Source organism: Notothenia rossii, assembly GCF_949606895.1.
Source record: "Notothenia rossii genome assembly, chromosome: 3".
In the NCBI taxonomy this organism is placed as follows: Eukaryota; Metazoa; Chordata; class Actinopteri; order Perciformes; family Nototheniidae; genus Notothenia; species Notothenia rossii.
This window is the reverse complement of record NC_136901.1, coordinates 36,401,060-36,427,890: the sequence shown is the minus strand read 5'-3', so window position 1 is coordinate 36,427,890 and position 26,831 is coordinate 36,401,060. Positions and strand designations below refer to the sequence as shown.

The 26,831-nt window shown below is 41.3% G+C and overlaps 1 protein-coding gene across 11 annotated transcripts; it reads left to right on the top strand.

Moving 5' to 3' along the window:
- The first annotated feature begins 437 nt into the window (after positions 1-437).
- On the top strand, positions 438-26,378 carry arhgef11 (Rho guanine nucleotide exchange factor (GEF) 11). 11 transcript variants are annotated; one of them, XM_079670614.1, is made up of 43 exons: positions 438-668; positions 1,936-2,123; positions 4,319-4,333; positions 5,202-5,293; positions 5,387-5,491; positions 6,575-6,624; positions 6,714-6,771; positions 6,873-7,066; positions 7,187-7,258; positions 7,543-7,650; positions 7,916-7,964; positions 8,642-8,679; positions 8,779-8,871; positions 8,999-9,067; positions 9,179-9,283; positions 9,665-9,763; positions 10,017-10,059; positions 10,185-10,281; positions 11,130-11,252; positions 11,763-11,786; positions 11,921-12,047; positions 12,575-12,668; positions 13,126-13,155; positions 13,299-13,428; positions 14,217-14,423; positions 15,151-15,198; positions 16,273-16,421; positions 17,041-17,181; positions 17,781-17,857; positions 18,294-18,419; positions 18,939-19,056; positions 19,137-19,285; positions 19,742-19,817; positions 19,899-20,081; positions 20,165-20,246; positions 21,021-21,101; positions 21,264-21,319; positions 21,414-21,566; positions 21,724-21,963; positions 22,183-22,293; positions 22,437-22,732; positions 23,238-23,370; positions 23,459-26,378. In XM_079670614.1, exons 2-43 carry the CDS (start codon positions 2,089-2,091, stop codon positions 23,506-23,508), a joined length of 4,326 nt encoding a protein of 1,441 aa, XP_079526740.1. In that variant the 5' UTR covers positions 438-668; positions 1,936-2,088; the 3' UTR covers positions 23,509-26,378. The 11 variants fall into 11 exon arrangements, with proteins under 11 accessions (XP_079526740.1, XP_079526739.1, XP_079526741.1 ...); XM_079670613.1 differs by having other exon boundaries at positions 438-1,070; XM_079670615.1 differs by having other exon boundaries at positions 438-2,123; positions 5,202-5,287.
- The last annotated feature ends 453 nt before the right edge of the window (positions 26,379-26,831 follow it).

Below are 26,831 nucleotides of genomic sequence, written 5' to 3'. Positions count from 1 at the left end.
CAACAGGAATAAGAATTAGGCTATACACAATATGAAAAAGGACATCAAACATGTGAATGCAAAGCATACACAGGGTTTACATGGACTCTCTTAATATTCATATAGTCTTAATTTTACATGAAGATTTTTCCTGCCATTTAAAAATAAAACTGAACAAAGCAGATTTTTTTAATAAATCCTCTAAATAAGACCTGTAGACTTTCTCTTTTAATTTGAATCTGAATAAGAATACTTAATTTCTCCTGGGGGGGAATTATGTTTCGTGACAGGGGCTCAATTTAAGAATGAAATAAAGCAAAAGATACATACAAAATATAGCATATAATACATATTTTTATAAACAAAAGTAATGAAAGTAAAAATGTTTACTGCAGGCTATCTTTGTGGCCAACGTCCTGCAGTAACGCAGTCCATCCAGACGAGGCCGCTGTTGCGCTGTTCGTCCGTATGATCATTGAGAACATGGTGGTGGATCAGCAGCCAGTCAAGACATCAGGATAACAACACAGCAGAGATCATTATTCCAAGAACTAAGGATTAAACAAAAAAGAAAAACATATATACATATATGCAACGACAACCCCTGATACTTCTGGCAGACCAAGACAGAGAGAACCAACCCTCGGAGTTTACCACTGAATTGTTTTTAGGGGAAATCAGGACCTGAGGTGGAGCTTTTTACTGGATTGTATTCTAGCTAGCTGGCTAACATGCAGCTTTAGTGTTTAGACATTTGCACTAAAACGAGAGTCTGGGGATATATATCGAGCTGAAATTCGTATTGGCTGACACTATCTCGACCATTTCGTCCTCCATATCTTCGCATACAGTTGTAGTCATGCTGGCATTTCACCTTGCAGATATAGCTGGTTAGCTAGCTACCTCCGAAGGACCGACTCGTTGGCGCAGGTGAAAGCCGAAACCACGGCGCTTTCGCTCGGCCTCAGGACCAACGCCATGCCGCGGGTTGAACTCGGGCCTTCCGTAGAGCTCACTTCAGGAAGCTAACGCTAGCTGGAAATAGCAGGCCGCTTAGGTCTCAACAGTGATTGTATAGTCGTCTTATCAAGGTGCTTTGATTTTACTATAGCCTAGTCATCTGATTAGATAAGTGCACCTTTTACTTTTTATTCTGCTTTCGTTTTTATAAGCCGAGTGACTGTACTAGCTAATGCCGGCTAATCTGATAATTAGCTATCTAGCTCATAGGCGAGTAATGCATAGCAAATCATAGGTTGTTGTTTACATTGAAGACTACAAGATACAGTTGAAAACGTGTTGGATTTGTGTTTTAATGTACTGTAAAAAAAAGTGCGTTATTTTGTAAATGGTGTTGTTTGCAATTGTAAGCCACAGACACACCAGTACACTTAATATTGTTATCAAAATAACACTCATGTTAGATTTGAACCCGATCCAAGAAAGCATATGAGTACAATACGTGCCACATTAAAGTATTGCTTAGATTGTGTGGGGTGTAAACAAGTCACATGTAAACAACAAGTCTGACTGCGTTTAAGGTTTTGGTAATTTCATTGCAAGGTGTCACTATCAACCAAGATGATGCTGTGCTGGTATCAAGACTCCAGCTATGCTTGTTAAATAAGTTTTTTTGAACATATCTGTTCAGTAATTATCAGTAGACAGACACTGAAAGGCATGGGAGTTGTTGACCTCCTGGTGCATAGCGAGACATATCAGCCATTCATTCATGATTGATGACCTTTGAGGAGGTAGACTGTCCTTTATCCATTTTCCTCTAAAGCATCAAGCCACTAACAGCCGTGTAGTATTTATGTTTGAACCAGTAATGTGACCTAGTGAAGCTGAGGACATTTTAGTTTTAGCAGCATTTTTGTTTAAAGTCCTACTGACACATTGAACCCACTGGGAGTGAATGGGAACATGAGGAACACTCTGTTTGATCTGAACCAGCTTCCCAGTTGAAGATCTGATCAACAGAGAGACCCATTGTGTGGACTGAAAACTGAAGAGGAAAGAGACGATGATGGGGATGATGATAAAAGAGGCCCAGTGACAGTGTTGATAGCCCACCAGGAAGCAGAGGAGTGTCACAAGGCTACAGACATGAGTCTCCGCCAACCCACCTCCACGCTGGACAGGTACGAGCCCCAAATCCGCTACACTCTAGGGATACATCTCAATCCCTTGCTTAACAATGTAGTGCTTCCTGATGACACTGAGGTCCAGTCTGGTTTCTGGAAAAACTAGTCAGACAGGCCGCTTACTGGAAGGTGAGAAAGCTGCTCTTTGGACAAGGAAAAAGGGAAAAATAATGTATGCATGACAATGGTAGCAGCCTGAGAATTCATTCTTAAACATCAATTTATTTCCTACCATATAATCCCAACATTGTTTATGAGAAAACTATATTATCACAATACCAATACCTATGTTTTGTCACTGGTTTGACAGATGATTTACCAAAATGTAGTGAATGATGGGGATAGATTCTGTAACCATAACTGTACAAAAGGTGTAAGGCCGTCCTCTTTCAAATGTTGGAATGCTTGTGGTCGCCCACGCAGACATTAAGCATATTTTAGCATGTTAAATCAACTAAATGAACAATTTCACGTGCTGTGAGCTTTAACCATAAAGCCCTATGACTAATAATTAACATACTCAAGGTGTCTGAACCTTTAACTCACTTACACAATCACGTATGTTTGTTTCTTCAATACCAAAGATAAGCCAATGCACATTTTATGACATCTCTTAATTTGATACTCCTGAAACCGCTGTCACCTAGTTCACAGCGTTGTGACGTGAAACACAGGGTTACGATTGGCCAGCCCTGAGGCATTACAAAAAAAGGTAAACAAAGAGGAGTGGCATATCTATTTTGGTGTGCTGGTATTCCTATATTTACAAAGAAACAGCTACATCAACAAGGGTTTAAGATGCTAAATAAGTGGTATGCAAGAATTGGCTATATAATACACCTAGTTTATTAACCTACCACTTCATTTAAATAAATACTTAAATAATGCAATATTTGAAATTCATATGTTATGCATATATCACCACACATAGCTGCTGTAATCACTCAAAAAAAGGGATAATAAAGTTAAAACACAAGGGTTCAAACAGTGCTAACATTGAAACAAAATCAAACATGCTTCATCTGTATAAAAAATAATAATCTAGTGTGCAGTGGAACATTTAAAAACGTATACCCTGGCCGATCCCCGAAATGCCTCGGCCGTGAAATAAAATAAAAAATCCCAAACCCACATTTTGATGTAACATGTTTTGGCGTTGTCACAGCAACATATGTCGCAAAGTGGCTGCTAAGTCCCTGAAGGTTCAGAGTTCAGGGTTCATGGTTAAGAGGGGGAATCGAGATCCGTCCTATTCGTTGCTTATATGTCGTGTTGTGACTCTTCACCTGCTGTGTTTATTTTCTCAATACTAAAACCTAATGCACCGTATTTCATCTCGTTTGTCAATCATCGCCACATTCACCTCTGTGTTTCTGTAGATGCATCTTTGTCTTGATCATATGTCTTTGCTGTTTCTCCTGCTGTCAACTTTTTCCATGTGTGTGTGTGTGTTCTTGTGCTTGTGCCTACCACTGTTTCTGTGTGTGTCATGTGACAGCCGGGCAGCCAATAAGAAAAACGCCCGTCCGTTCAGGTAGGACAGCTGTCCAGAAAGAGTCAGGGTTTGGGGTTAATAACGAGACACTTACAGATTGTACAGCTGTGGCATCAGATTTCTCAATGGCTGTTATTTCAGAGACTCTACACAGGGAAACATCTACTAACCATTTTCATGATCAATTAGCATCCATTTATTTGTGTAACAATCTTCGTTTCCCAAAATCTTAGGTGCGATGTTCATATTGCTATTTTTTTTCCTTCTGTCTGATGCTGTGCAACTGTTTTACATGCCAACTCATTCTCTAAACACCTGGTATATTTTCAAAGTTGCAAGTTAAGATATTGTTTTACTAATATAGCTTTTATTATACTATTTGTAGAATTTGGATTCCAGTGCTAATTGGCTCCATGTTGCAGCTGCTGATTATCTCCAGACCATAGTAATCAAACCCATTTATGGATGAATTAATACCTTTAGCTGTGTTCTGCTAACCATTCATTGGATGGAATAATATCATTCACTTCATTATTTATACAGTGTGTCTTTGCGAAACACTCTTACAATCTGTACGAGTATAAAGGGTGAGACTTGGATTCAGTTTCTGTGTCGTTTTAACTGAATATTGGTCCTCGTGCTGAATTTCTTCTCTCTTTTCTCCCTTTTACTTGTCTTTTTCCTTCTTTCGCTTCAGCCCTTTTGCTGCTTGGTGAGTTATCCCTTCGCTTGCTTTTCTTGTTGCTTCTCGTGCAATTTATAATATTCCCACTAGGGATGTCCCGATCACCTCTTTTTGCTCCCGATCCGATTCCGATCATTTGATTTTGACAATTTGCCGATACCGATTTTTCCCGATCCGATCTTTATGCAATGCATTAAGAGAGAAAAAAAGAAAAAAAGCATTCAAGCTGTCCCTTAAGGTTATTTTTTTATTTAAATTGGATATTCTATCCAACATGGATATAGATTTCTTTCTTTCACAGCAGCATTGGATCAGTTCAGTTGTGCAGCATTGGATCAAAACAAAATCAAGCTTGTCAGTACTCGTTAGCTTACTGCTACAATTAGACACTGCGCCCTGCCCACTCTGTTGCCAGATTTGAGAGAAATAAGCAACCAGGTCTATGAAAACAAGCCCCAAAGAAGCAACACATACATGATGTTCTGTAATTTGAAACCAAAACTAATGCCTCAGGATGACTTTAAGACTTGAACATGGTCATTTTTGTTTTGTAACATTGAATCCAAAATTTAAAAAAAAAAAAAAATCCTGATCCCCGATTTTTTTCCTCCCGATTCCAATCTTTTGAAAATCACGTGATCGGATCGGGACATCTCTAATTCCCACCACTCTTACACCACTGACATATCTGACATCCCTCTCTCCTCTTTTGTTATTTGTGTCCAACTGTAAGATTCCCCTCTTTCCTTTTAGCCTGTTTCTGTGTTTTCATTTATCTTGATACTCCTTCTCTTCATTTATTCCCTTCAGATATTCCCTTCCCACTGCAACTACCCCTTGAGACAATTCAAATGTTTTGTTGTTGTGTGCTAAACCTCGCTTCTCTTCAAACCAGGCTCAGCAGTCTGACCATCGGTGACTCGGAGCGCAAAGCGTCTGCCGCCCATCAGAGAGAGCCGATTCTGGAAATCCCTGCTGAGAGTACGGGTAACGACAACCTCCCTGCTTTGGTTTCAGGATTCATTTCAAATGGGAATATATTAAATAACTCCCGACCGTCCTTCTGTCCTCCTCTCCCAGGCACTGGTCTTGTCCAGAGATGCGTGGTCGTGCAGAAGGACCAGCTCGGCTTCGGCTTCACAGTTTGTGGAGAGAGAGTCAAGCTGGTGCAGAATGTCCGACCAGGTGAGACGATGCACCGCTGATCGGTCTTATCAAGCTCTCCAAAAAACTGCAAAAAAAATTGAAAGATAATATAGTCAAATTGATAGATTTTTACAATTTAAATTGACGTGAAGTTCAGTGCACGCGCATAGCTAATGTGTTGATGCTATCGAAAGATCTAATTCAGTTATGAAAAGGTTTTTTTTCCTTCTTTTTTAAAATTAGATTACCGTAATTTTCGGACTATAAGCCGCGCCTTTTTTCCCATTTTTCGACGCTGCGGCTTATATAACGGTGCGGCTAATCTATGGATTTGTACAGCTAACGGCCACTAGGGGACCTCCTAAATCTATGGATTTTACAGGTTACAGTCCACCACCTTTAACTCTATGGGCTCTATGGCCGGTCCGCGCCCCCCACCTTTAAGCGGCGGGTTCCAGCAGGAAAAGCTGGAGGCCGGAAAAGAGTGAGACAGGTAGCGCGCAAAAGTAAAAGTGGAACCGAGAGTGGTACGAGTGACAGAACGAGAGCAAGACAGACAGACATTACGAGAGCGAGACAGTTTGTCCCCGTACTACTGGTTGAAAACCACTGCTGTCGATCACTGCCGGTACGTGCGCTGGGAGTGCACCATTTAAGTTTGAAAGTTGAAAAGTGTGTCTGAAACGCTATGTGATACAGTACAGTTTACACAGCACAGTACATGTTCTGTAGCTACTATTGCACTAAATGCTAACACTTCAATACGTTATGCAACTTGTTTGTTGAAATGTTAATAAATGGGAGCTTCCTCAAACAGCCATCTCTTTCCCGACAATCCCCTCTGTGCACGAACCCTTACATATGGTAATTAAACATTAAAACACCTGCGGCTTATAGTCCAGTGCGGCTTATAGTCCAGTGCGGCTTATAGTCCAAAAATTACGGTATATGAAGTAAAGTATATATTTTGTGATTGAATTGAGTGTTCATGTACACAATTCAACATGACCTTGATGGTAGGGAGATGATAATGAGTTATTATATGGTAGCACCCAACAAATATCAGTTTCTTTTTCTTTTTGTTATGTGATCTTCACTGTATGTCATTACTTATCTTTACAGGTGGTGCAGCAGTGAAGGCCGGGGTTCATGAAGGGGACAGAATCATAAAGGTTGTTACTACTTTTAATCCCAAATAACAAATCTGACGGTCGTTCGTTTTTCCTGTTTTTAATGTTACTGTTCTCTTTCCCTCTCTCAGGTGAACGGCCAGCTGGTGTCCTCCATGTCCCATCAGGAGGTGGTAAAGCTCATCAAATGTGAGTTTGAAATATGATTGATGTGTTTGGTATATTCTTTTTATTTAGCATTTATTTATCTGACTCCATTCCTGCTTTTCTTTTTTTTTATCCTCTCGCAGCTGGACCGTATGTCGCTCTGACACTACAAGGACCGCCCCTTTCAGCCTCACTTCCCTTAGAGCCCCTCCACACGGACCTCACCAATCAAAGAACGTCTCTGGGTGGGGAGGCCCCCCCGACTCCGCCTCCTCCCTTGCCGTCGGGACTGGGCAGTACCCCATCGCAAAGAATCACTGGACCCAAACCTCTGCAGGTAAACCAATTTAAATGAAGGATTGATGTCATTTTGCTGGTATTTTAAGAAACAATGAATATTTTACTCACTTTTGTGTACACCATCATAAAGGTTTGTTGTACATTTTGTTTTTTTTAGGACCCAGAAGTACAAAAACATGCCACTGAGATACTCAGGAGAATGCTGGAGCAGGAAGAGGCTGAACTACAGGTTGATAGACACACACACACACACACACACACACACACACACACACACACACACACACACACACACACACACACACACACACACACACACACACACACACACACACACACACACACACACACACACAGGTGTCCCACTTAAGTAACAATCCCTGACTGCATCCTCCAGATAATTTCTCCTATTATAACATTCTTCTGTGATCTACTTAACCCCCTTGTTGCACCGTGCTGTTTGCACAATTAGTTAGTTAGTTTTGCAGCTAACATCTGATAACCACTTTGCAGGAGTTGATGGAGGAGCAGTTGAGAATCCCGTCGTTGTCACTTGGGGAACGGATAGAAAGAGCAAAGAGGAGAGCTAACCAAGTCAGGGTCAAGATTCAGCAAGATCTGGTGAGCAGACGTTACTGTTTTGTATATATTTGTTTTTACACTACCTGGAAACGTTTTAGAAAGGCTGAAAAAACATTACAACATTAATTAATAAAAAAACATTTTCCCTGCCATAACCACAACATGCTTTAGGTAGTACAGGTTCAAAGGGGTTTACATGTTTACCTATATGTCTATATGCCTGTTTTGTTGCCCCAGTTTGACCCATTAAATCACTAAAAATAGCTTCAATTTAATCATCTGCTGCTTTCTTCTGCTTCTCCAGGACGGGACGCGATCAGATTGTGCCACGAGCTACGTCATAGCAGGAGAAGGTCTGCATCTCTTTACCTATTTAAGTAAACGTCTTACAAAGCTAACACATTAGCTCTAATGCAGGGGTGTCAAACTCAATTTCATCACGGGCCACATTCGCATCAAGGTTGCACTCAAAGGGCCGGTCGTAACTATATAAATATATAATATATATATATATAAAATAATGTATTATATGACATTATTGCCTCTGAATTGGAATATAAACGGATAGGATAATAACTTTGTAATGAACTACATCTGAAAGCAGAAGTCCAGGGCAAATAATTGCAAGTCTCTTCAGTGGGCATGTCACAGAACAAGATGCATTGTGGGACATGTAGTTTATGGGCAACGTGCTTCTGTAAAGTGACATGTAACCGTATAATAAACATATTATATTCTTTGCAAGCTCTTGCGGGGCCACATAAAATGAAGTCGCGGGCCGGATTTGGCCCCCGGGCCTTGAGTTTGAGACCCCTGCTCTAATGATTAGCTGACACTTACTGGTCTCATGTGTCTACATATCAGCAGAAAATACTGAAGGTCTTATGATTAAAATGCTGAAATTGGGTCTTCTGTTGTGGAATTCACTGTGTTACTTACCTCTGAGGCCCTAGACACTAAATGAATAATCACCTGTCACGATATAATTGTCTTTTTCCGAATGGTTTAAAACGTCTCTGTCCTCTGGCAGGTCGTCTATCAATGGACTCCAGCGAAGGCGACGTGGAGGTAGGCTGTTTCTTCGTCTTTTTTTAAATACCTGGTGAGGTTGTATGTTAGTGTATGTGATGGTCCCACTCATCCCGTCCTCCCTCCCTCCCTCCCCAGGCTTTTGAGAGTCCACACTCCTCCCCCTCATCCTCCTTCAGGACCCAACAACACCGCCGGCCGAACTCCGACACACACACCCTGTCTGACTCGGTGAGATGGACGCACACTTTCAGTTTCATCTAGACGACGCCTAAAGAGACGTAGCAAAATCTCTTCAAGTAATTTCTCATAATCCTCGAGTGTGTGACTGAGTGCTTCTGTCTGTGTGTGTCAAAAGGGCGGGAAGGCGCAGATCATCGGCCCCGAGGAAGAGGATGAAGAAGATGACGGTTATGCATTTAACGAGGTGAGAAGAACACTTCAGAGATTTGTATGTCAGTTTTCTTTCCCCACTTCTAGTTTTCTTTCTGTTCCCTTCATTTATAAGTGGTTCCTTTTTGCTCCGTCATCCTCTCAGATGGACGGTCCGTTCCAGGACATCGAGCTGTTGAAGTCACGGCCGGCACACATGGCGGTGTTCATGAGATACGTCTTCACACAGCTCCTGGACCCCAACCCTCTGGTCAGTCTACGATAGATTTTATATCAGATTACAACTGCATTTATCCGTGTTCATTTTGTCCACTATTTGTAATTTTAGTCTCAGTCGAATATTTCGTTTTTTGAAAAAAAGGTTTTAGTGGAATTTTACTCTTATCTTAAAAAAACAATTACTATTTTAGCTCGAGTCAACGTAAAATGTTTCTTTTATTCTTTTTATACATCAGACTATATTAAAACATCTTAGTCTACCTGTTTGTGTCTTTCTCCCTTCATGATACAAACGTTCAGTCACTGTTTCTCGCACTAAATTAAGACTTAGTGAATTAAATGGATTCTGCTGTTTGTGTACAACATTCCCTGTGTTCATCTGCTTTCTTACATTTTGCGTGTGTGTCCACAGCTCTTCTACCTGTCAGTGGAGGCCTACCTGGGCTCCAGCCCTAAAGACGCTCGTGCGCTCGCACCTCAGATCTGCTCCCACTTCCTGGACCCAGATGCTGTATGTGCCAAATTATTATTTTATTTTTGTATCAAAGTAAAGGCTGCTAATGTGCAACGTGTTGAAACTATTTTTATTTTTGATTTGCAGAAGTAAATGGTATGAGAAGAAGCTGAATGTTCACCCTACTTCTCATACCATTTCCTTTATTTGATACAGGAAGTCACACATTTACCAAAGATCAAGATCCATACTTAGAATAAATATCATTCTTGTTACAGTGCCTGAAAAAACATGCTTTTTCTTTCTTTAGCCCCTGAAAATCAAAGTACGAGAGGAGTATCTCACAGATATAGGTAAGACGACTACATCGCAGTTGTGTTGAATTCACTTGTTTTGAAACAGCTGGAAAATAATATCTGTGACAGATTCAATTAAAGGGTGACCCCGCTGACAAGATGTTGTGTCCTTGTCCTTTCAGAGGGTCGGCTTCACGCCTCGGAGGACATCAGGGGTCCTCTGTCCGAGCTGCAGCAGCAAGTGTTGCCGGACATCCAGGACCAGATCCAGGACTACAGGTACTTTACTGAAGGCTGAGAATACTTAATGCCTTAAAGGTCACCTATTATGCAAAATCCACTTTTTCATGTCTCTTCTACATCAACATGTGTCCTCTCTTCTTCATGTCTCTTCTACATCAACATGTGTCCCCTCTTCTTCATGTCTCTTCTACATCAACATGTGTCCCCTCTGTGGAAAGAGACTCTGAAAGTTTCAGGAACAAAGATTCTCTCTCTTTTTGTCCTGATCTATTTATATAAAAACCTGTCTGAAAATGAGCTGATCAGATTTTGGCCACTTTATGATGTCATAACGATGTTTTGTCTTGTGTAGCCATTAGCCAATCACCAACATCACCTGAATCTCCTCCTAGAGCACCATTGTGTTCTTTGTAACCAAATGTCTCTCAGAGGGGCGTGGGGAGGGGCTCCTTATTTGCATCTAAAGTAACAGACAGAGAATCAGCACTTTGGAAACAGGGCTGAAACAGAGGGGATTATGGGTAATGCTGCAATGATCTGTTTGGTGTTTCAGACAAACACTTCAGAGACATGTTTTGTATATATCTGAGACCTATAATATATTGATGAAAAACATTATAATAGGGGACCTTTAAATCATGACTCTGACTTGTATTTCCCCCTTGTGATTATTATCTAAAAAGCCAGCTATGTACACATGGGTCCTTTGGATACGTAGAAGCACTACATGTTTTGAAAATAACATTTCTAAATTCTTCATGGGATGCGAAAGAAGTGTAGCATGTGCATGGCACTACTGTTCCCCAACGTTAGCTTTCATCAGTGCAGATGCTAACAGCGTTAAAGTTGAAGGCCCTTACGGATTGTGTTTCTGTGTTTCGTAGGAACAAGCAGATGATGGGCCTCGGCTCTCTGTTCGGAGAAGGAGACCTGCAGCAGCTGGACGGAGACCCGGTGAAAGAGCGACAGGTGGTGGACAGACAGGTCACCGCCCTCTGGGAAATACTGTGAGTCTGGGGCTCTCACAAAAACAAAAATGTGCAAAATTGTGCAGATCAATTCGGTTTTTCTATTAAATCTATTTACAATCTTCACACTTATGCCAAATGATCAACCATAACCTTATTTCTAGGTCAGATACACCTGTTTACAAATCAAACATTGGTTTACTTTCAACATGTGGCTGTTATCATGTAGTGCATATTAAACTCCACACACTAAACCAGGCTCCTCCGCCAAGTGGCTCAATAAAAGTTATTACAAAGCGACAGAAGGAGTTCTCCCCAGCTATCATAACAAAGGTCGGCAAACCTGGAGACCACATGACGTTCCCTTCTTCGACTTTATGCACACACCGGCCGCTTCCCATCACATGACTGCTGCACCACAGTCTGTTCCTTTCACCTTTTGCTTACACCTGGATTTAACTCTTGAGGATTTAAACTGGATATCGCCTGTTATTTTCTGCATTGCGACTTAACAGCCTTTTTATGTCTCTCTCTCTTTTCCCGCTCCAGATCAAAGCACGAAGAAGACAGAAGGTACAACTAGTGTCAAAGGCAATCTGTTTGCTTCTTTCTTAAACACCTTTTCTGTGTTTGTTTTTCATCGTGGTCTTTTCTCCTCACGTTTCTGTGTTCGTCCTCTCCCTCATTCTCTCTCCGCCCCCTCTCAGTTCTCCCCTGGCGTCGGCCGTTCACCTTTACCTGCGGCATTCAGGTATCAAGCTAAGAGACTCCAAGGTCTTCCCTGGGCTGAGCACAGAGAAGGAGAAGTGGCTCGCCTTTTTAAAAACGAAAAAGGTAACATCCCTCTAAAAATATATATATATAAAGCTATAATGGGAGGGTAATGTCAGGTTGAATCCACGTTTTCTTTTAATTGAGTACATATACAAGACCGGCTGTTATAAATGTGAACATGGGCATCTGTTTTATTTTTCTAAAAATATTCCCCTGTCTTAATTATGCAAAGCAGAACACATTCTGCAATGTGTGTTTACAGAATCAGCAGTGCTGTATATATCATCTGCCTCTGAGTTTATCGAGGTGTAGGTCACTATGAGTCAATCTGAGATGAAAAAAAGCTTGGCTGTTTCTGCCATTGATTTGTTTGCCTCTAAACTGTGTCTATACATAACATAACTGTGGAGCAGCAATTTGGGTTCAACTAAAATGTATTTGCATGGCTAACAAAACACAATTGAATAGAAGTCTATGAAAAGAATGAGGTGTGTGTCTATATATATATATATATATATATATATATATATATATATATATATATTCATATATGTTGATTATATGACTGACGCTTCCTTTCTCCATAGCTGAGTGGTCCCAAGAAAGAGAAAGATGGAGAGGATAAAAAGAGAAATCCCATCCTGAAGTACATCGGAAAACCCCGGAACTCCTCCCAGTCTAGTAAATACAAACACACACACACACACACACACACACACACACACACACACACACACACACACACACACACACACACACACACACACACACACACACACACACACACACACACACACACACACCATATGGGGACCTCCATTATGCCCCCATAAGGGAGGCGAGTCCCCACACATGACTGTGTCCTAGTTTCACAAGTACATTACCAGTATGTAATATGTGAACATGAGTGTGTGAGAGGTCATGGTCAGCTGACGGTATTGGTTCACTGGCACATCGCATCACACTCACGTGAACACGGACACGCGATGCCCCCTGTCATTGTATTCGTCAGACGATATTGATTTATTTGTGCCCTCTGTCTGCCCTTTTTTTATTGTTTTTCCATTGTTTGTTGATTGATTTCTTTATTGTGTCTTGTTAGTTCATTGCTTCTTTTTGGTTTCTTTTGGTTTTTTAGCATTCAATGTCCCGTTGTCACCCACCGAAGGTATATCTTTTGTTTTTTATGTCATTGCACTGTTGTTACATTTTGCTTTTTCAACATACATGGAATGAATTCAATTTGAAGACCTCGTTTTAGCCCACTATTGTATCTTACTGTACATTAAAGCAAAACATGTGTGTGTGCAGTCCGTCCTGGCAGTGTGAGGAACATCATTCAGCAGTTTGAGAACCACACAGAGACGGGGGAGGAGGGGGGAGACCCCGCGGACCCCCCGAGGCTCTCCACCAGCAGCCTGGGAGAGGACAGCATGGAAAGGTACTCCATCATCAGAATCAGAATACCTGTATTAGTCCCACAGAGGGGACATGTACATTGTTACTGCAGAAAAGAGCCACAGACAGCTTAATGTTACCTAAGAAGCACGCATACAAAATAATTATAATTAAAGAAAAAGTTACACAATTTACAAAATACACATCCGTAACAGTTCTGAGGATTTAGCAGCCAGGTATATATTGCAGTTTTTAACGGCATATATATATATTAGGGCTGCTCGATTATGGCAAAAATCCTAATCTTGATTATTTGGGTCAATAATTGATATCACGATTATTAACGATTATCCATTTACTTTGAAAACATCCATTTATTGAAAAAAAAATGTAAACAGTATGTTTTTAACAGTTGATTTACCCTGAACTTTAAGTATAATTCAACAAAAAAAACAATAAAAATAAATAAAATAATCGTTTTATTTCGATTATGTTGTTTTCATAATCGTTGCAAGCCGAAATCGTAATTGCGATTAAAATACGATTAATTGAGCAGCCCTAATATATATATATATATATATATATATATATATATATATATATATATATATATATATATATATATATATATATATATATATATTGCACATAATTGGTTGGTATTTAACAACAAGGGGTGTTATAGTCTGTGTTATTGTGTGTGTGGGGGGGTATACCAGGGGCCGTGGTGGCTACATAGTCTGACCGCTGTCATGAAATGTATAATCCGCATGTAGCACCTGATTTCAATGTTGCTATTTCAGAGATAATTTTTCTCCTTCTCTCTCACAGCCCTGCGGTCTCGGTGCGTCTGGCACGCAGCGAGTCGTTGAAGGCTCAGGGTGAGGGCCGTCGGCGGGGCGTCGTCTCGGGGACGGAGTCTGTCCCTCGCTCTCGTAGCGACGTGGACATGGAGGACTGCGGGGAGGAGAGGGAGGGGCCGGGCCTCAGGCCACTGCAGCACAGCGCCTCGTCATCCGCGTCCAGCAGCTCTGCACGGTAAATATTGGATTTTGTGTTTTTTTACCTACCTCAGGAAACATCTCAAATGTCTTAATGACATACTCAGATATAGACCCTCCTTTAATACTACAGGAAGGGATATGCAGAGGTGGGAGAAGTACTTTTGTACTTAAGTAAAAGTAGAAGTACCAGAGTGTAGGAATACTCTGGTATAAGTAAAAGTCCTGCATTCAATGTATCACTCAAAGTACTAAAAGTAGAAGTAGGTCTTATGCAGATTGGTCCATTTCAGAATAATATATATGATATGTTTTGTAATGATTGATCATGAAAGTGTTCTCAAAGCTGGTAAAGGTGCAGCTAGTTTGAATGACTTTGTATACTGCAGGGTAGCTGGTGGATTTACTCCAGGTGGAACTAAAGTCTGAATTAAGACTTGATTATATTTCACATCATTCATCCACATCTGTAAAGTAACTAAAGGTAGTAAAATTAGCATATTTACCTCTGCATTTTAGTTGGGTAGAAGTACAAAGAAGCAAACCAATTGAAAGACTCAAGTGAAGTACAAATCCTTCCAAATTGTAATTAAGTACAGTACTTGAGTAAATCTGCTCAGTTTCTTTTACACCACTGGGGATATGTAGCTACATAAGCCTCCAAGGGTCAAAACTCACCCCTTTGATTTCAAACACCCCGGACGTTACCCCCCCCCTGGAAGCACAGATTCTCACCTCATGCAATCTCTCTTTCTCACACTCAGGTCTCTAGAGAACCCTACACCCCCATACACCCCTCGGTCTAGACGCAGGTGAGTCCTCCCGGTAGTTGATCAGTGATCAAAAGTATTAATCTGGCAGGAAATTAACCCTAGAGGTGTCAGACGTCTTTTCAGCATTGAAGATGAAACGGTTTGGTTCTCAAGAAAGAAATGGCCGCTTCAGTCGCCCTACAATGTTAGATATGTTTTGTATAGAGTGGTGCAGGGATGAAGTATTTACCCGGAAGTAAGCTGCGCATGGGTTCCCTCGACAAAAAAGCAATGGGATTTCTCCATAGGATTTTGGAAAATAGCTCGAAATAAGGTCTGTGGAAAACGAACCTGTTTGATAAATGCACGTTTTGATCAGCCGGATAATCTCCACATGTCTACCCTACTTTCATAATTTCCGAATCATAAATATAATCGCCAGAAGCAAAATGCTAACGTTATGCTATAAACAAACTACATCCGAGTGCAGCAGCACGACTTCAACGTCAGATCGATATTCAAACATACAGATTAAAAATTGTACAAGTTGAAGCGTTTGTTTGAACAGTTTGCAGGAGGCAGGTACTGGCTTTCAAGCAGAACAGGGCAAACAAACTTAGCGGGAGTGTTTACATGTTCGGCGTAATGACGTACAACGGCCTCAACAACTTCTGTAGTCCTATTCAGCCACTTGTTAACAACCATCGTTTTTCAGACACGTGAACTCTTCAAAAATCACCAGTGGGGCCACTCCTGATGTATTTAATGTCGCAGAACAAAACGTGATCCGTCTCTTAAATTTGTTTCAACCACAGACCTTATTTCCAGATATTTTCCAAAATCCTATGGAGACATCCCATTGGCTCTGAGACGAGGGAACCGGTAGTTGTAAAATGCTAACTCACTTCCTGGTTTAAGGACTCGTTCCTGCACCACTCTATTCAATTGGTGTGTGTGTGTGTGTGTGTGTGTGTGTGTGTGTGTGTGTGTGTGTGTGTGTGTGTGTGTGTGTGTGTGTGTGTGTGTGTGTGTGTGTGTGTGTGTGTGTGTGTGTGTGTGTGTGTGTGTGTGTGTGTGTGTGTGTGTGTGTGTGTGTGTGTGTGTGTGTGTGTGTGTGTGTGTGTGTGTGTGTAGGAGTGTGGACTCTCCGCTGGCCCTGCTGCCGGACGCTGCTGCCCTGGAGGAAGAGGTGTCCGACGGGCAGAACTGGCAGGACACGGTTACTCCTCAGCTCCTCGCTACGCTCAGTCCCCGGGAGGTGGAGAGACAGGCCGTCATATACGGTACGAGTCAAATACAACACGCATGAGATTTTAATATGATTGTTATCGTCATTTAACCTGACACAAAACTCAAGCTCAACATCATGTGCAATGATAAGGGATTGCTTTTGTTAGGATTTTATTCCTTTCATTTTAGCGATATTCTCTCCCTGTTCGGTTCTTTATTGATACTCTTCTTTACATTACATGTCACTTGTTAGAAACTTTTATCCAAAGCGACTTACATACTCAGTACTGTGGGCAATCCCCACAGGAGCAATTTAGGGTGAAGTGTCTCAGGGACACAACGACATGCTGACTGCAGTGGGGTTTGAACCTGTGCTCCCCTGATCTGAACACCAACACACTAGTCCACTGCGCCACACTACGCTTATCGGTTATTTTTCACTACTCGATATAACTAAATGTTGTTTCTTTAGCAGCAACAGTAATATTTACTCAGAAATATCTCACTGGAAACAAAGCTAAAATGTGAAGTTTGAAAAGGTCGAAAGAACAGACAAGCAATTTATAGGAAATGTTTCCAACCAAACTACTTAAAGGCAGCAGTTTTAGCTTGATTGTAACAATTTGCTGAGATTTTGATCCCCCCCCCCCTCTTCGTTTTCTTCACCTTCAGAGCTGTTCACCACCGAGGCGTCCCACCTGCGCACCCTGAGGGTCCTGGACCAAGTGTTCTTCCAGAAGATGAGGTCTGTGCTGAACTCTGATGAGCTGGCCTGCATCTTCCCCAACCTGCCCCAGGTCTACGAACTCCACGGTCAGTGAGCGCGTGTGAACGTGTCCAGGTCTTCAGCCACACGTATTTTAAATAAGGACGATTCCTGCCCTCTTCTGGTCGTACATGCAGAGTGTTTAATTCCAGGTATAGCTGTATATTTCTGCATGTGTGCTGCTTTACGACGTCAAGACAATTTAGGCTCGTTTCAAAATAAGAAATACAACTTTTGAAATAGTGTAACAACTTTAATATGAGGACTATGTTTGTCTCCATGTGAAATGTAACCGTGTCACTGCGTTCTGCTTCTTGTGTTTGCACAATAAAGTGAGTCGTACTTTGAGTCAACATGCTGTATGTGTGCTAGTTAAATAATAATAAGTGAAGCAAATACTAAGGGAAGGTTGTCAGCGTAACAATCTCAGCCTGCAGATTTGTTAAGTCAATATGTACTCTGCGCTTTAATAAAGAGACATTATGAAAGTATGATGTAATTGGACTAGCATTTAGCATCGTCTGTTCCTTATGCATTTAGCCTAATGCCTTGTATTAATGGTATCGTCTCAAATGATGTAACCGATTCCGACCCACATCCAGGTTATGTTATTTGTTTATGTTTTTACTTTGTTGTTTCTTTGCAGCGAGTCTATGCGAGGCGATGAAGAAGGGAAGAGAAGCCCCCACCGTTCAGGACATCGGGGACGTTATGCTGGCCAGGGTGAGCAAAGATGATCACAGTTAGAACAGTGTGTTTATGTGCAGGATTAATATAACGAACATTACACATACATAAAACGGTCAGTCTAGGTGGCTGAATAGGCATGTAAATAAACACAGGTCAGTATACAGATGACACAGGGATCACAAAGTACAGAAATCTGAAAGAATATGACGTGGGCTACTACACTTTATAATCTTATCTCGTTGCCCCCCTCCCCGCCCCGGTCTTTGGTTTTATTCATCATTACCAACATTCATTGACTCAATGAAGCTCCACCAGATATTTTCAAGAACCGTCAGCGTTCCTTTAGTAATGTATGTTGGTTTTTCTAAAGCAACACATGCTGACAGATCCTCAATATATTTACTCATACTTGGTTTGTTCACATGTTTCCATCCTATAGCTATTGTTAACGTGGCGTTTGTGTTTCCAGTTTGAAGGGACGGCGGGAGACGAGTTTCAGGAGCAGGCGTCGCAGCTGTGCAGCCAGCAGTCTCAGGCTCAGGAGCTCATCAAGAACAAGCAACGCAAAGACCCTCGCTTCGCTCACATCATACAGGTACACACGCACGCACGCACGCACGCACGCACACACACACACACACCATTTTGTGACTGACATGTGCATGCTCCAATTCTTCCTTATCATTCATTGAGCTCCTCTGCTCTTGTGTTTCACCGATTTTTTGACTTTTTCTAAATAAGTGTTGTGCAGTGGTCTAATATATGCCTCTGATTTAAGTTGTGGATATGGATTTATATTTTAACTTATATTTTATTTGAGTTTCAGACACTTTTACAAATGTACGGTACTCACAATTTTACCTACTGTTTTTCTGATTTTTCCTTAATTCATGTGGACTTTAAGACGTCCATTTCAAGCATTACATTTGAAATATGATCTGATACCAGTCAATCTTGATTTAATTTAATTATGTGAGCATAAGTACAACTGTTGGAGTAAAAGTAGGGTTTTGCACATCTTTTTAGTTTCTAATTGGTTCTGATAAAAAGCTCAAATTTGCACATCTCTCTCCGCAGATGTTTCTTTGCCTAACGTCTTTTTCTTTTTGTTTAGGAGTGTGAAGCGAGTCATCACTGTCGGAGGCTGCAGCTCAAAGACCTGCTTGTGTCTGAGATGCAGAGACTCACCAAGTACCCCCTGCTGCTGGACAACATCATCAAACACACAGACGGTGAGGAAGCAACAGATACATCAACACGGAGAACATGCCAAAAAAGTTGCATTTTTAACGTCAGAATTGTTGATTTTCAGCCGGTTCGTCGGACCTCCCCTCACTTCAACGTGCCCACGCTTGTTGCCGAGGGATACTGCTGGCAGTGAACGAGGACGTCAGGGAAACGGAGCACCGGCAACGCCTCAGCCAATACCAACGCAGGCTGGACGCTGCGCCTCTATTCAAGGTAATCAGATAATCCATGTTGGTTTAACGGTAGCTTTAGTATTTTTTGCTTCTTGCTTAATTTACTATCAATTTGGAAAATGGTCAGTCACAAAAAAAAGAAAGAAATATGGTCCAGTTAGGGCTAGGTGATATATAAAAACGATATGTATATGAGACTAGATTGTTTGCCTTTACCCACTCTATATATACACTATATCCACGTAGCTCATCATTTATTAAATGCTCATTGTGCTTTTGTAAAAGCATCAAAATTCAACCCCACAATAATGATATGGATCTGGTTTGGTTCTAAAAAAAAATATTTATGATTTTCCTCATGTTGCCCAGCCCTTGGTTCGGGTTGAAAATATGACTTTTAAGTAAACCCTTATTTATTTTTCTATTTCTTGCTCTAAGTGTTAATATACCAACCTGCTATTTGACTCAACATGTGTTTTCCTCCTGTCCCTCACAGGGTCTGGACCTCACCACTAAGAGAATGATCCACGAAGGTCCTCTCACGTGGAAAGTCAACAAAGATAAGCAGATAGGTCAGAACCTCCCTGTGGATACATACAGTCATCAGTTTGTTTGTGTGCCTCTTACTCACATAGTCTGTGTCCCTCCATCAGAGATCCAGGCGCTGCTGCTGTCGGACTCCCTGGTGCTCCTGCAGCGGGGCCCGGACGACCGGCTGCTGCTCAGGTATCCGTCCCGCTGGCTGGGGGGGGGCGTGGGGGGCAGCGGGGACAGCAAGACGTTCTTAAGCCCTCTGGTGAAGCTGGACTCTCTGCTGGTCCGCTCCGTAGCTACAGGTCAGGAACGCTTAACCTCAGATTTTATATTCCCCTCTGGCTTTTTGGATGATATAATGTATGGTGTTGTGATTTCTCTCCAGATAACAAAGCCCTCTACTTGATCAGCACCACAGAGAGGCAGATCTACGAGCTGGTGGCCGGGACGGCGTCAGAGAAAAACACGTAAGCTCTTTCCCAAGAAATGTCTACTTTGTTTAATTTAGTTAGACCCATTGAGAATTACAAGAGAGACTTAAATGCGCAAGTTGAATCAATAAAACTAAAACAATCAAACAGTGATAAAAACAATATATAGTGTAGCAGTGTTTCCCATACATTGATTTATTAGTGGCGGGCCGCCACAATTAAATATCGTCCGCCACAAATGGATCTCATAAAAAAAATAAAATTATTATTTTAATTTATTTTTTATTTTTTTGGTGGTCTAATGGATAGTGAGGTGGGCTGATGATCGGAAGGTTGCAAGTTCAAATCCTGCCTGGAACACCACTAGTAGTGTGCCCTTGAGCAAGGCACTTAGCCCTCGGTTACTCCAGGGAGAATGTCCCTGTAATTGGTCATTGTAATTCGCTTTGGAATAAGGTTTCTGCTAAATGCCTAAATTGTAAATTATATTTTTGGGAGAATAAACCCCACAGATCCTCAACTCCGGTGTGTTTCACTCATTTACAATGAAACACAGACCAACAAGAACGTTAGGGGGGGGGGGGGTGCGGTGCCCCCACAAATAGAATCAAATTCTGTGGGAAACACTAGTGTAGTCTGTAAACGGGAAAAAATCGTCGTGATTTTGATACGATTTCTGAAAACCCATTGGCGTATCAAACTACAATATACACTGCAATCCAGTCCTAATATATTTTTCAAAAGAATCAAAGATGTCTTTCCCAGATTCTGGTGTTTGTGCTGATTGAGCATCCATGCTTTGTGTTACAGCTGGAAAGATTTACTTGAAAAGACCATCTCATCGTCCGGCGGTTCATCCCCCCTGATCAATCACGGATCCATACCTACATCGTGAGTAATTCTGACGTCTATGAATAATATCTAAATAAATCTGTTCCTTTGCAACACCGTTTTCTAATATGTCTTCAATTGTATTATTTTCATGTCTTTCTTTAATACATCTTTGTTTACCCCTTGCATATGCTTAATGTACATTGTGTGTTCTTTCTACAGCTCCTCCAGTCTGCGCAGTGCGTCCCCAGTGTCAACTAGCAGCAATGTGTTTGCAGGTAATTAAATGATCATCACCCCAAATATATAAACTGTGTGGAAATGTAGTTTTTGGTTGAGTCACTTCATTTTTTTATTTTCTTAATCTTCCAGACAACTCAATAACGGAGCAGTCAGATTCCATGGAGACTCATTCCTCCAACGACGACATTGTGCTCTCGGCACACACACCTACTGACCAATCAGAAGCTTTCATCTGCGGTGAAGGAGAAGCAGTTGGTGTGGCCGAGGCCGCTTTACAGGACGGTGAGAAACAAACACATCTGTTAAATTTGTAATCATCCTATAGGAATTTAATAAAATCACAACCATTATAGTTCATTCTAAATATATTATTTCTAAATACAAGTGGAAAGTGATACACAAACTTTTTTTTAATTGTTGTTTGCTGATGCCTCCACAGTTGAAACACTAAGGCAGCTCATTTTACGAGATTTGGACGAGGACGGTTGGAGCCACAATTCAGACGACACGCCCACCAACGAGACGACCAATGAGAGGAGCTCATTCCCCGAGAGGCAGCGGCCAGAGTCTTTGGAGACTGTCCTCAACTTCAGCATCAACGAATTGGAGGCGGAGCCTGAAGAAGAGGCTCCGCCGCTTGACGCTGAGCAACCCAGCAGCGTTCAGGTCGTGAGGAAAGGTAACGGATAAATGTTTAATCTTCCCACAGGGCTGGCTGTTTTAGGGTGAAATCTGGGTGTCTTTAATGGCTGCCTTCCTCTGCATGTTTCTCTTCACTTGGGTGATTCATTCATTTGTTTCTCACACACTTTATTTTCTCTTTTCCTTCTGTCTGCTTCCACTTTACAACACACTTCTTCCCCACGCACTTTTCCTTGTCACACATCTATCCTCTTAGCTGTGGTTGCGGGTCCTTCTTCTTCTTCTTCTGTCCCTGACGACATCACTGCTGATGTCACACTCCCCTCCGACCAATCACACGAGCCGAGAGGCGAGGCCACCGCGCAGGGTAATGACGTGCTGTCGTTTTATCAAAGGAAGATTATACCTTTTTATGTAAATGTCGGATAATTATCAAGATGAATGCTGGAGAATATAATCTTTGTGTCGGTGTTGATTTTACCGCTAAAACAAAAACACTTTCTGCTCCAGGGAACATGTTCTACCTGGTACTGCCTACAGCGCAGGGAGAGAGCGCCACGGACGACCTCCACGACCTCAACGACCCTCCTACTCCCACCGCCAGCCACTTCCCTCAGCCTCTGGAGGAAGTGATATCACCGCAGCCCGAGGAAGAAGCACCCGCCTGCTTCTCCAACCAATCAGAGTCTATGCAACTGGAACAGGAAGAGGAAATGGGCCAATCGCCGCAGAGCCACGTGATAAAAAATGTGGACGAGATTTTCCACACCATCGAGGGGCTGACGAGCAAGCTGCGCCAGCTGAAGGTGAGTTTGTGTTGACGTGGCAACAAGGTGGCTGTCTGACCGTGAACTCAAACCTAATCCAACTCACATAAAACGTTTTCTGTAAAGTCATTACAAAGCGTCATTCTTACTCTTATGTTGTTTTTAACTAGTTAGAGCATCTTATTTCTGTCTTAGGCAGATACACCAACAACTACGTTATTATTAAGGTTTTAAATGCTGCCACGAGAAGAGATCAGCTTTCATGGGAAGTGGAGATAACACTGCAGCCATATATAGGGGACTGTAGTGAATGCAGTTTATAGTATCTGATTAAAACATTTAGTGTACCTCATGCTGTGTACTACTAACTTTGCAACATTGAATCTTTAAGTCTCTCAAAAGTTGTGTTTATGTTTTTTACATTCGGACGATAAGGCCCTCAACAAAAAGCAACAAACGGAGTCAAACGTTGTTCATGGTTTAACCCACAAAGTGTACAACAGCTCTCTTATAATCTCCTGCATCTTTCCCTCTTTTTTTACAGGACATAGAGAATTCCCATCACACGCTTTTGAAAACCCTCAGAGAGCCGTTAGTCAATCAGGAGCCAGAAGACCAGCAGTGTCCGTCGGCAACCGTCTCCAGAACGCCGTCTCTGCATCGCGGCTCAGGGGACGGTGAGAAACAACCGTAACTATTTACAAAAGAAGAATTGACGATGCATTCCTCTGTAAACTCATTTTCTTTTTCCTTGATCCCCACCAGGCAAAGAGGGCAGTCCAGCAGAGCCCAAGATTCAGTCGACGGGATTCTGACTTGTTGGCGCAAGGACGCACTAATATCGGTCTCGGGCCCTTAAGCCCCGCCTCCCCTCACCCTTTCCTCCCTGCATGCACCGGCCATTCGATCAGAGCCGAGGACGGACCCTAGCTGTGTTTTTTTTGTTTCCCGTTTCCCTGGAATACAAAGAAACTAGCCGGAATCCCCAGGATCTCTGAGGTCAGCACAACTTCTACGTGGACGGAGTGAGGAAAAAGTATGAAGGAACAAAAAAGGCACGAGACAAGTTAACCGGTGAAGAGACATTTAAAAAAGTTGGAAGAATTGAAAGTAGAAAATCGGAGTTAGATTTTTGAAGGAGTTGTACGTCTTGCTTTTTTTTTTTTTTTTTAAAGAGCTGGTTGAAGAAACGGAGCAGAAAAGTGTTGAAATGTTAATTTAAGGAAAAATCCGAAGGGACCCATCACCCCTGCACTTTACCCACAATGCATCCCTCTGTCGTGTACAGTGGACAAATCAGGGACAGGAGATGCCACTGGCTTTATTTAGGGCCCGACATTTAAGCCAAGATGGCCTCCGGGGGTCCCCGCCCCCCCCTCCGCCTCCACTGGTTGCTTTACACTGATTCACCTGCCACCGTGGACGAAGGACTGTGTCTATATAATTCAGGTTATTTGCACTGGGTAAGGAAACCAACACATCATTTTTATTTTGTCATTAAGCTCGGATTCATATCGTCACACTGTGGGAGAAACACTAACGTGTCATTGGGAGCAGCCTCACTGACATATCCTCCAGTCTGTTTCATCATTCATGCCATTGTTAATTTTGAAACCCTAAACCGCTGTTTACTACTGAAATGCTGGCAGGTTTTTTTTTCAGCGCTGCTTCAGAGGCGGTCAGGGATCTCAGCGATAAACAAGCTCTTCTGATCATGACGCGTTAGGGAGATTTGAGAATGCTTTGGGAGTAGACGGGCAATGTTGAGTGAGGAAAGAGGACAAATAGAGATTCAAACTTGAAAACTGCTCTGAAAAAACATGTCCCTCAATCAAACCGCTGCCAAAAATCGCTGCTGACATCGCCTGTCCACACTTAGAGATTTAGTGTGTAGAGGGGTAGATGCTGCGAACCAGCAACTCTTCACTTCTCCAGCAGTCACACACACATAATGTTCATATCCATCCAGCCAAAGCCATGAAAGGACTGCGCTCTGTACCTGAACATCACCACCCTTTGAACAACCTGTATTTATTAGGTAAATACGATTTTTTTCAGTATTCAGTATATGCAAATGTTAAATAAGCAAAAATAAATTGATACAATGGTTTGACATTTTGGGAAACACTTGTATGCAAAGGCTGATAACGCTAGCAGCCGCTTAGCTTAGCTTAGCGCACAGACTGGAAATGAGGGAAACAATTAGCATGGGTCCGTCTAAAAGTAACAAATACCACCTATCAGAATCTGTAAAGCTCATAAATGAACACGCTTGTTCCTGTAGTTTCTTCTTGTTACTGCACCTGAACTCACACATTTCTGCGTGTGTTTTTAGGATTTGACTAATTAAGATTTAGTGCGTTGATTTGGAAACTTTGTAGGTTCTTTTAGGTGTATTTTGTTAGCTAAAGCTAGCGGTTTCGCTTTTTCCAGTCTTTACGCTAAGCTAACCTGCTACTGGTTCCAGCAGAGTCCTAAAAACACACACGAGAGGTATTCAACACAATAAAGCAAATAATCTCAAACTATGTAGGTGTAATTAAAAAAACAAAGAAAAAGGTTTTTGTAACCAATGGTTAAGGCACATTTACCAGCAAAGACTGACACTAAATGTTTTTCTCTCAAACGCATTCTATCTTAACCTAAATTGATGACACGCTAAAAAGAAAATATATATTTAAACTCTTACAAGGAAATAATTGTGTTTCTTTTGTACCAGTTTAATTATTTTCCTCTTATCAAGCTGATGGTAGCACCGAACTGGATTTTATTTGAGCTGGTTTCAAATACTAACAGACTTTACCGACAATACATTACCAAACTGATCACCAGGAGCCAAGTATATTAACACACTACCAGCTGAATTCTACTTTCAAAAGGATATTTCCGTCACATATGAACAAAACAGAGATTTTCAACTTAAAAATCACACTTTTTGACGACCAGAGTGGCTGATTTCAGCAGAAAACCCCAAATTAACTACAGGGATATGTGCTAAAAAGTTTAACTGTTCTACCAAAGCGAAATATCTTTCCAGAGGTGTAGAAAGGAACATGTTTTTTGTTTCGACATTATGGCTGCCTAATTTCAAGTGTTATCGAGAAGAAAATATTTCTTTGTTTGAAATTGAAACATTTCCATGCCAAGCTATGGACACAGTCATCACATGCATATATGTGCTGTCCATAATTTGGCTCAAAGAAGTCAATATCTCTCCTTCTCCTCGACAAATATTACCTTTTCTTTCCTCCCACCTCTAAACACAGCATTTTTCATCTCCAATTTCTACCTCTACACTTCAATTTCTTTATCTTTCATGATTTCTTCTTTCCATTGTACATTTACATCAGCGTTGTCGCCCTAACCGGCTAAAAAAAAAGGAAAAAAATAAATAAATTGATTCCCTTTTTTTTATGTTGCACAAAGAACTTCCCTGCACGGTGCAAACTACTGTATGCATACACACGTCTTTAACTATCATCTCATTGTTTTTATTTTGTGTCTTTTTAAAAAAAAAAATCGTGTTCACTCATGTAATATAGCGAGATCAGACCCACTTGTTTTATATATGTTAATTTTTTTCTGTAAAGCCTTAGTCCTCGTATTTGATTTTATTTTTGTAGATATGATTAAAAAAAAAAAAGGATGTATAAATTATTTTCTTCTCCCTTGTTTTTAAAATCGATGAGATTGTTTAGCTGCACAGAAGGAAAACAGAGCTCATGTCTCAGATTCATGTGTTTTGTGAGATTAAAAAGAAACTGGATAAATGAAATGAAATGTGGACTGTGAGTTTTTGATCTTTGAATGTGGGTTGAGTTGTCGCCAGTTAATTAGTAATCTTGTTTCTTTAAGTGAGTGTTGAAGTTATACATTTGGATATGTTGTATTCCCTTAGTAGGAAAGGATTAAGGATCTCTAAATCACCTACTCAAAACTATAGCTTTTCATGGTTTAAAGTCGGGAATGTAACAGGAAATCCACTTGTTTCGCTTTAAAATAAAAGCAGAAGGTTTGTAGAAGGTATACAAAATTGATATATTCTGTATGTACATATACAGGACTGTCTCAGAAAATTAGAATATTGTGATAAAGTTCTTTATTTTCTGTAATGCAATTAAAAAAACAAATGTCATAC

Bases quoted from the DNA above. Each gene is read 5' to 3' on its own strand.
- arhgef11 (XM_079670614.1), top strand. From the start codon at position 2,089: ATGAGTCTCCGCCAACCCACCTCCACGCTGGACAG. The intron at 10,282-11,129 runs GTACTTTACTGA...TGTGTTTCGTAG, and splicing joins GACCAGATCCAGGACTACAG to GAACAAGCAGATGATGGGCC. The intron at 16,422-17,040 runs GTACGAGTCAAA...CTTCACCTTCAG, and splicing joins GAGACAGGCCGTCATATACG to AGCTGTTCACCACCGAGGCG.